The following is a 10,555-nucleotide window of genomic DNA, read 5'->3' as shown; positions in this document are numbered from 1 at the left end:
AAAAAGGAGTATCGGGTCAGATTGGGTGAGTACTAAATCTAAACACACAGTGAATAGCCAGTTACACCCCATACATAAGGCTATGTGACAGTTTAAAGAAAAGGGGGTGGTTATTGGCTGGGGGTGCAGCTGAGGTGGCGGAATACGTGCGTAGCATGCATAAAACCCTGAGTATGGTCACTAGCAACACAGAAACCAGGTGTGGGGGCACATGCTTGGAATCCCAGCACCAGGGATGTGAAGGTAGGAGGCTCGTCCACAGCTACATACTGAGTTTTAGAAACATGCAGCCCTGTCTCAAAAAAAGAAAAGAAGAAAGTTTGGTTTTTGTTTCCATTTGTTTTTAAAGTAGAGCTATTGAGATGCATCAGTGGGTAGAGGTGCTTGCCTCAAAGTGATGACCCAAGTTCACTCCCTAGGTTCCACAGGATGGAAGGAGAAAACTGAGTCCAGCAAGCTGTCCTCTGATCTCCACACATGCGCCACAGTGCAGTCAAACACACACATGATGGATAAAGAGATGTCATAATTCTAAACATACATTTATATGGAAACACACTCCAAAAATGTATAGGACAAAGATTGACAGAACAAGAGAAATAGAAAAATATTTCCCCAGATTAGATTTTAATTCGCTTCTGAAGTAGACCAAAAGCAAACAGACTTGAGGACTGTAACAAACCAAGCTTGCCCCAATGGACACACAGCAAGCAATGTCCTATCAGCTTCCAGGTACACATTCACCTTCGGCATAGAGAGACCATGCATGAAAGCTGAGGACATCCTGAGCCATAAAGCAAATTCCAAAAGCATTTTAAGGGCCTAGTGTCAAAAAAATAAAAATGAAAACAGATGTTTGAATATTAAGACACTTAAGACTATTGTATAAACTTAAACCAGGAATAACAAAAACACTGTAAATACTTTAATCTAAGTGATGTACATAAAAGCTTGTGAATGTATACATTTTAAAGAAAATGTATACCTACAACTGCTGATATGAAAAGAAAGAGGAAAAGCAATTAACTATGTATTTAAGAAATTAGAAACAAGGGGCTAGGGTGTAGCTCAGTAGCAGAGTGCTTGCCTAGCTTGCACAGTCCCTGGGTTCTGTCCCCAACAGGAGGAGGAAAAAGAAGTGGGAGACAGGATCAGAAAAAAAACAAAGTAAGCCCAATGACTACAAGTGGTAGGAAACATAAAACCAATGATCACTTTCAAAAGCAGCAGACCCTTGTGTGAGAGCGATCAGGAGTGCACACCACATGTACAAATAATACTGAGAATGCCTGTAATCCCAGCACTCGGGAGGCAGAGGCAGGCGGATCTCTGTGAGTTCGAGGCCAGCCTGGTCTACAGAGCTAGTCCAGGACAGGCTCCAAAGCTACAGAGAAACCCTGTCTCAAAAAAACCAATAAATAAATAAATAAATAAATAAATAAATAAATAAATAAATAAAATAATACTGAGAATTAAAAGGAGTCAGGTGTGGTGGTGCACACCTTTAATCCCAGCACCAAGGAGGTAGAGGCAGGCAGATCTCTGAGTTAGAGGCCAACCTAGTCTACAGAGTGAGTTCCAGGACAGCCAGGGTTACATGGTGAAACCCTGTCTCAAAAAAAGAATTGAAAGACTGAAAGGAAGCATCACTACAGATCCCACATATAGGCAGAAAACAAGAGACCATTACAAACTTCATGTCAATACGTCTGAAAATCTGGATGAAGTACAAAAGGTCTCAGAAAAATACAACTTTGCAAAACTAAGAGGGGTGCTATATAAACTTAACTTCTGTAGAAGTTAAACTTTCTACAGAAAAAAACAGGTATAGTGCTGCACACTTGTAACCCTCACACTGTGGAACTACTGCAGGAATACCCCAAGTTCCAGGCTAGTCTGGGCTACATCATAAGACTTTGTCTCAAAAATAAAAGCAATGTATATTTCTACCAGGAGACTGCAAAGTTTAGTTACTTTATTGTGAGTTACCTCAAAGTACTGTAGAGCCATGGTCCAGTCTAAAGACCAACACACAAAAGGTACCACAGTATGACCATGTTGGGACTTTATCCCAAGAATAGTGATGAATTTAATCCTAAAACTAACTAACTAAATAAATAAATAAAGATTTTAATAAAAAAATAAAACAATACATACAATTTACCACACTAGAAGGGAAAGGGTAAAGATCAGCAGCGCAGGCTGGGTGGTGTTATCAAATGCCTTTAATCCCAGCACTCAGGAGGCAGAGGCAGGCGTATCTTTGAATTCAAGGCCAGCCCTGGTCTACAGAATGAATTCCACGACAGCCTGGACTATACAGAGAAATCCTGTCTTGAAAAACAACAACAACAACAAAAAACAAAAAACAAACAACCAGCTGCACTGGAGACAGCTCAGTAGAAGAGTACCTGCCAGTGCAAGTGAGGCCCAGATTTCAAAATCCAAAGCCCATTACAAAAAGAAGAAGAAGTAGGAGAAGGAGAAGGCAAAGGAGAAGGAAGAAGGGGGGCTGGAGAGATGGCTCAGAGGTTAAGAGTACTGACTGCTCTTCTAGAGGTCCTGAGTTCAATTCCCAGCAACCACATGGTGGCTCACAACCATCCATGAGATCTGGTGCCTTCTTCTGGCCTGCAGGCATACATGCAAGCAGAACACTGTATACATAATAAATAAATAAATCTTTAAAAAAAAAAAAAAAGAAGGAAGAAGGAAGGAAAAAGGAAGGAGGAGGAGGAGGAAGAAGAGGAAGAAGATGAGAAGAAGGCAAATAGATAGTAGGGTGGAAAGGTAAAGTATTCAAGTAAGTATATTTAACACCCACCAAAGACAAATGTATTTATGGGGGGGGGGGGGTGTGCCACAGTGCACATGTGGAGGTAAGAGGGCAACTTGTGGAGTGGGTTTCCTCCTTATACAGTGTGTCTCCTGGGGATGGAACTCAGGTCACCAGGAGTGGCACCTTTACCTATGAACCATCTCACCTCTCACCATCTCAAACTTCCCAACAAATGATAATGTTCTGAAGAGTCATATCCGCCCATCATAGAATGAGCCTCTTAACTTTCCCAACTGTCTCTTCATAAACGCCAACAGACATCACTCTCAGGAAGGTCACAGTGGGAATTGGGGCTCATTTTCATAATCCCAACACGTAGGAGGCTGAGACAAGAGGAGTGCAAGTTGGAAACCAGTCTGAGCTACACAGAAAGACCTTGAAGCCTGGTGGTGGTGGTGGTGGTGGTGGTGGTGGTGGTGGTGGCGGCGGCGGCGGCGGCGGCGGCGGCGGCGGCGGCGGCGGGCGGCGGCGCACACCTTTAATCCCAGCACTCAGGAGGCAGCAGCAGGTGGATCTCTGAGTTTGAGGCCAGCCTGGTCTACAGAGCAATTCCAGGACAGCCAGGGATACACAGAGAAACTCTATCTCCAAAAAACAAAAAAAAAAAAGTTAAAATGGCAGTTTAGGACCCAGACTAAGCCATGTAAGTTGGGTGCCAGACATATAGCTCAGTGCTAGAACACTAAGTTTCTACATATCTGAACAGCACATAGGAAAACCCTTGACACTACACATCCCCAAGGAGAGTCTAAGGAAAAGTTACCACACTGTCCAGGACCATTGGGAGAGTAGAAGATTATGCCCTCACTTTAAACTGGAGCAACAAAAGATGAGTTTCACTGTGTGTCCACAATATGAACATTAAGGAATGAGTCTGACGCAGACACACATGACTTGTCAGCAGAACCCACACATTCCTCAGGATGCAATCACAGACCTCAGCCAATGCAAGGCACATGCCTGAGAAGAAGCTTGGGGTCGTTCTCTGAGAACCACATGCAGTTCAGGAGATTGCATGGGCATTTCAAAGCCTTTCTGTTGTCACAATTAACCCAGTTGGTGATAAGGCCAGGCATAGAGCACATTCATAACCTTGAGATTTCTAAGACAGGATACAGAAGCAACTAAAACAGTGGGCTTTACCAAAATCAAAACTACTGCTCATCTAAAAATACTAGAGCTGGGCACACAGACACATCTGTGGTCTCGGCAACTCAGGAGGCTCACTTGAGCTCCATAGTTTGGAGGCCAGTCTGGGCAGCATGTGAGACCAGTCTCAAGTAAAATCACAAAGCACACCCATGAAGAAGAGTGGCAAACCCCAGAGCAGAAACACTGGCAAAAAGCATCCACTTTCACTGTATGAAGGACTCCTCAACTCGATGAGGAAAACAAATCCTTCCCAGGAAAAACCAGGAGACAACCTCCACTTCAGACATGTGACAGCACACGGAGAAACCCTTGACACTGTCCATCTCCAAGCAGAGTCTAAGGAAAATTTACCACGCTGTCCAGGACCATTGGGAAAGTGGAAGATTGTGCCCCTCCCCGGCACCTTAAACTGAAGTTTTCTTAAACTGAAGCCCTATGACAATAATCACCAAATGACAGCCCCAAACTGCAAAGAATCCAATGTCTAAAATGGGGGTTCATGCTTACAAGGGAGTATTATGTAACAACAAAAAGGAAAGTCGGCTGACAAAAAAGCATGGATGCATCAAAGACAGCCTCACTCTATCCACGGGGCCCTCTGGGGAGATGGTACTGCCTGGGAATGCAGAGCTGGTAGCATCAGGGAAGACAAAGAAGGATGGGGGCTCCTTGCTGGAATGATAGAGATGTCTGTGCCTTCCACAAACACACATCTACAACGGTGTGCACCCTGTACAGAAGCTGCTGTCCAGACACCAAGTGACCTTTCCTGAAGTGAGCCAACACATGGGCTAGAAGTCAGCAGAGGTAAGAAAAAGAAACAGGTGCACAAAGCTTGGAAGTGAGTTAATAAATGTCAACAAGAAAAGAATTCAAGTGGGAAGTACAAAGATCCAAAGTGGTAAAGACCCTGCTGAACAGTGGAGGAGAACATGCCTGGGAATGGGTAAGGACTCTGGAATCCCATCAGGATGGCAGGGCAGGACACTGTCCCCAGCAGCATGGTGTACCAGGCTGTTGAGGCAAGGTGAACTTGGTAACACGGCTTGGAGAGCACTGAGTATCAGGAGTTGGATCTTCCCTCCCTCCAGTCCCAGGATGCCTAGCACCCAGCTTCCCCGAGGACAGAGAGCTGTCTCACCACCTCCCAGGGAAGGAAGGAGAACCGAAACTCACCCAATGCCAAAGTGAGGCGGGTAGATTCCACCCCCAGCCCCCCATCCACACACTCCAGGCCAACTCTGAAGGACACATGCAATTGGAAAGGGGCATTTCGACAGTTTTAGGTGGGAAAAGATTACTATCCCCTGTAGAAACTGCTGAGACTCAAGTAGCGGAAAAACGAGAAAGAAAAACTGGCTAAAGACATGAATAGGAATTTCACTAACAAGGAAGTACAAATGGTCTAGATTCATAATCAGAGAAATTCAAACTAAAACCACAACACTGTTTCACACCCACCAGCTTGGCAAGAATGCAAGGCAGTGAGGATTCTCACCCTGGTGCTGGGGGCCGGAGCTGGCGCAACTGCTTTAGGAAGCAACTGAATAGTAACACTGAGTGAACACACACCCACACCTCTAAATCCTCCTACTTGGCAAAACACGTTCAAGGCAGTCCTGCCTGCCATAGGGACAGGCATGCACACAGGAGAGAACTAAGAGAACCTCCTCTGCAGTGGCAATGGCAGATTTGTAATTGGGCAAGAACCTGACAACATCCCTTAACAGACGCCCGGGTGTCATCATTCCAAGGGAATACCATGCAGCAGTGACGCATCAAAGGCCACCAGCACAGATGCAGCTCACAAAACTAAAGACTTGACCAAAGCCAGGGCGAACAGTGGAAAGAACTCAGAGAACACCATCATGATCCTGTTTGCAGACAGTGCCCAGAAGAGCAGCAGTGCACGCAGGTGGTGTGAGGATATGTGCACAGGAGGTACATACATCAGCGGAGCAGAGAAGGACACAGGACTGAGAACAGGCAGCACTGTACTGAGACTACATGCTTTCACACACTTGGTCCACATGACCAAGGCCCTCATCACTCCAGAGAAAGTCTCTCACCTCTGTCCGGTACAAATCCCAGAGCACCCCAGCATCTGTGGCTCCTCATCCCAGATGCCCCATCCTTCCCTGACTCTGCTTTCTTCTACAGAAAGAGAGCATTCTAGGTGCTGCAAGAACAGAGACCAGAGCAGGCATGATGGAGCATGCCTATAATCCCGGTACGGCAGGAGACAGAGGCAGGAGGATGGAGAGTTCAAGGCTACCCTGGGCTATAAAACAAATTCAAGGCCATCCATGACTCAAAGCAAAACCCTGTCGCAAAAAAACAGTCCACCTGGCCAGGTGCTGCTGGTGCATGCCTTTAATCCTAGCGCTTGAGAGGCAGAGGCAGGGGGATCCTCTGTGAGTTCAAGGCCTGCCTGGTCTACAAAAGGGAGTTCTAGGACAGCCAGGACTACACAGAGAAACCCTGTCTTGAAAAATAACAATAACAACAAAAGTCCACCTTTAGAGGAAAAATGAAATGACCTTTGTCTTAGGTGAGTGTGGGGCATACACCTGTAACTGTAGTTCTAACTATAAAATAAGCTCAGGTGTTGGGGGTGGGTCACAAGAGCCTAGGATTCAAGAGCAGCCTCAGCAACATAATGAGATTCAGTGTCAAAAAAAGGAAGAAAGAACAGGGGAAGAGGAGGGAATGAGAGAGAGAGAGAGAGAGAGACCCCCTTGGCTCTCATTTAAGGGACTCAGGGGCTGCTAAAAGAATACAAGGGCCAGTGTGAAGTGGGATGCTCAGGGCAATGATTTAAAGAGACAGAAATAGAGTGGGAGGGTCCAACATTCCCCTTCTCCAGTTTTGGTGACTTGGGAGATGCTCCCAGTGAGACAAATGCTGACCCTCAGGTCTTGGTCCTCCAGATGCCACACAGGTCTAGGAATTGTGTTCAGTATCCATCCTTCCTTTCCCAAAGGTACAGCCCAGACCCAAAAGGGAAAAGCCACTGTCCAGTGCCCTCTGTACCCCAACACCACACTCAGAGGCCTGCTGAAAAAGCAGAGTGGGAGCCACAGGCCAACCTGCAGTGAAGAACCTCTCGCTCCCTAGCATCTCTCTACTCAAGCTCACCTCCCGCCCCCGCCCCGGGGCACACAGTCCAGGTGCTGTACCTGGAAAGCTCTTTGGTGATAAACCTACTTTCCCTGTCTCCCCAGAGGGGAAGCCTGCGGCGCCTTCAGGCTAGTGTCTAGAGTTCCTCTTTTCCTTCACAAACTGAGGCTCCTGAGTAGGATCCAAGTCAAGAAATCCCAAAAGTTTCAAGCTGGGCAGAAGAATGGGAAGCTGTAGGTCCACATAAAGATAGGTGTTCACAGAGTCCGCCCGGTGGGTAAATCTTGTCTAGCCCTTTCCATGGAGCGAGGGAGTGGGAGGGCGCCTACCCAGGGGAGGAAGGCCAGGCTTCTGCAACCGTAAAACTAACAGCTCCAAGCAAAGAGTAGAGCGGACTCCGGTGCTCTCTCCACAGCTCTCGGCACAAGGCCGACAGGTGAAGAGAGAGCAGACCCGACCCGCAGGGCACAGGAGAGGCAACAGTGGCGTGTCCTGCGAGCCTCAGGCCCAGGCCGCTGGGGTGTGACAGTGCCGCTGCACGCGGGAGGAGAGCGGTGGCACTAGCCGAGAGCTCGACCGCCCGAGGTGCCTGAGGTCCGCTGCGCGCAGCCCCGCCCGGGACGCAGGTGTCAAGGTGCGGGCAGAGCCCTGGCCCCGCGAGCCAGAGGCCCACCGCCCCGCCCCGGCCCTCGCCTGGCTCTCGCCCGCGCGCGCTCCGGGGCGAGGGGTCCCGGCCCGCGGGCAGGTGCGCGCGGACAAAGCGCAGCGCGGGGGCGTACCTGGGCACGCAGCTGGGGCTGGAGCCGTCCACCTCCCAGGTGGCGAACAGGTTCATGGGCACCGGGGTGTTGAGCGCTCCGGGCGCGCCGGGCAGGCCGAGGCGGCCCCGCTCGGCCATGGCGCCGGCCCCGCCGTCCCTCGGCGGCCTGGGGCTGCGCCGGGCCGCGGGAGCGCGGCGGGCGGGCGGGCCGGGCGCGCGGAGGGCGGCGGCGCGGTCACATGGCGCCGGCGGCCGGGCGGGAGTCGGGCAGGCCCGCGGGCGGTGTCCGGGCTGTGCCCGCGCCCCGCCCCCTGCCGCTCCGCGCTGCCTATTGGCCGGCAGGGCAGGGCTCGCGCGGCACACCCAATCACTGCCTACCGGAAGTGAGGCGCGCGCCTCAGGGCGTCTCCGGCGCCCCGCCGCGGGAGCGAGCGAGCGCGCGCGCCTGCGCACAGGCTCAGCCCTCCCAGGCAGGGACCCAGGCAGGGACCCAGGCAAGCGATGCGATGGCTACCCGAGTGGCCAGGTCAGCGAGCCCTCACGCTCCCTGCCGCGGGCCGTGGGCCTGAGCACATGCTCATGTACCCCGGTGCCTCCTGTCCCTTGCCATCCTGTGTGTTCCCGCAGCGGACCCCAAGGCCTCCGGGCTCCTCTCGTACTCTGTAGGCCCCACCCACTCTTCTCCCTTGAGGAGTTTCAGCCACCATCTGTCCTCCCTAGCTGCCCCATGCAGCAACCTCCTCCCATCCCAGCCTCCTACATTCAGCAATGCTGTATTTATTTATTTACTTACAAGTTTTTCTCAAACATCATAACAAATATTTGGTACAGGGTGCCTTCCGTCTGTTCACAGTGAACTGGTAACTCGGGCCGATAAGAGATGGGGTGTGGGGGACGATCAGACTGCTCCCAGGGTCTAACAGGCAGGGGACTCCAGGCATGGCCTTGGCAAGGCCGGCTAGGTTCTGGGGCTCAGGGAGAGGCTCCGTCCCTCCTCTCTCCTTTTGGCTGTCTTTGGTCAAAGTCAACAAATTTAGGAAAAAGCTTTTCTGGCATGTCTTGTTTCTTTGTATCCACCGCTTTACACAATTGCCTTTCTCCCTCTGGGTCCCATGTCCTATTATCTACAAGTAATTTTATTGAAACAATTCTAACCCAAGCCAATTTGACCTGGCTGTCCCTTCTTGCCCTTCAGGTTTACCCCCAGCAGCCCTGCTTTCTGCTTTTCTTCCCTGGAAGGCCCTGTGGGGGGTGGTCCTTCCTCTGCTGTGACACCCCACCCCCTGCCGGCAACATTTGGTGCTCCTCTGCCAGAGGCAGCCTCCTGCTGTAACTCCTCCAGGATGGGAGCTGCAAACAGCTGCAACTGCTTAAAGCCAGAGTCCCACTTTGAAGAGAACAAGGGGACCTGTGTTTTCCTCATGTTCCCCACTCATTGGGGTAGTAAAACAAAGTCCAGAGGATCTGTCAGTCTGTGGCCAGCTGAGATGAATATTGTCTGACACTGCAGCCCTATTGGGGCCAGTAGTGAGGCTTGTACCTAGGAAACCGGAGGCCGTGTTCACTGAGCTTCAGCAGCCTTGGTGGACAGGCTGCCTTTGATTGGAAGCAAAGGACAAGCATCCACTGACCTCAGCAATTGGCATACAGTGCTGGGCACAGACCAAGAGTGCATTTGCAGGCAGAAGAATGGACTGCCTGATGAGTTGTGTCTGTGTGCACCAGGCAGGCATTGCAGCCAGGGTCAAGGGAGGAAATGAGGGTGACCACGCTGTGCACACTGGGGCTTGGCACCAGTGGCCTCAGTTGAGCTGTGCCATCTTGTACTAGACACCATTGTTGCTTCTCAACGAATACATCTGCCCATTCTCATTTTAAAGGGGAGGAAAGTGAGATACATGCGGTTCTGCACTTTCTAGGGGGAAGCATCAGGTGTGTGTGTGGTGGTGCTGGTGGTGGCTGTCTGTTAAGGTCATGGGAATGTGTTAGCGATGACCAATGTGTTTTCCGAGTGAGTAGATGGCAGTTTGAATCTGTTTCACCAAACCTGTTGTTTGCAGTTTTGGCCTCTGTATTCCAAAGTAAAAATGTGTCCATCCTCCTTTTGTAAACTGTAGGTCCCAAGACAAGTTCCTTGAAAGCTGGAAGATGCCTCTTCCTGCAAACTAGGTATGATATTACTCCCACCCTTCCACATTTGGAGCATTTTTCCTTTAAAATGAAAACTTAGTTCAGGATGAACTCCTGTGGACAACTGAGAGAGGGTCCTTCAGAGCCCTACAGTCCCAAATCAGCACACATAACCCACTGTGAAGGCCAGACATGTTGCCTGCTCACAAACTTTGTTTGTTGGTAGTGAATTAAATTCTTGGGTTCCTAAAAGGACCATGAGTAGTGGCAGGAGGTAGAGGTTTAGCCAGCTTCCTACAGGCCCACAGATTGTGACTGGGTTTCCCTCAACCTGTACATTGGGGATCACACCCTCCTAGCTGGACCATGCTCTGGACCATGGATTCCTTGGAAACTACTGGTCTGTTTAGCTTGGGTTAAAATGATGTAAACCTGGCATGAGAATGTGATACCACATGAGGAAATTGAAGGCAAGGCATGCTAAAGAAGTTCCCTCAGAGACCGGGGACCTTGGAGTGTGTCCAAGGCACAGGAACCACAGGGACTCCAGGCCT

At 50.1% G+C, this 10,555-nt stretch overlaps 1 protein-coding gene across 2 annotated transcripts in view; it reads right to left on the bottom strand.

The window, feature by feature from the left end:
• Positions 1–8,022, bottom strand: part of Pacs2 (phosphofurin acidic cluster sorting protein 2) — a 58,437-nt gene extending 50,415 nt beyond the window's left edge. For both annotated transcript variants that reach the window (XM_059279979.1, XM_059279980.1), the window contains exon 1: positions 7,891–8,022. In XM_059279979.1, the coding sequence (XP_059135962.1) occupies positions 7,891–8,009 (119 nt within the window). In that variant the 5' untranslated portion in view covers positions 8,010–8,022. The remainder of the gene's footprint in view (positions 1–7,890) is intronic.
• Positions 8,023–10,555: the final 2,533 nt, after the last annotated feature.

Source organism: Peromyscus eremicus, chromosome 14, assembly GCF_949786415.1.
Source record: "Peromyscus eremicus chromosome 14, PerEre_H2_v1, whole genome shotgun sequence".
In the NCBI taxonomy this organism is placed as follows: domain Eukaryota; kingdom Metazoa; phylum Chordata; class Mammalia; order Rodentia; family Cricetidae; genus Peromyscus; species Peromyscus eremicus.
The sequence above is the reverse complement of the archived record's forward strand: the minus strand, read 5'-3'. Positions and strand labels throughout refer to the sequence as shown.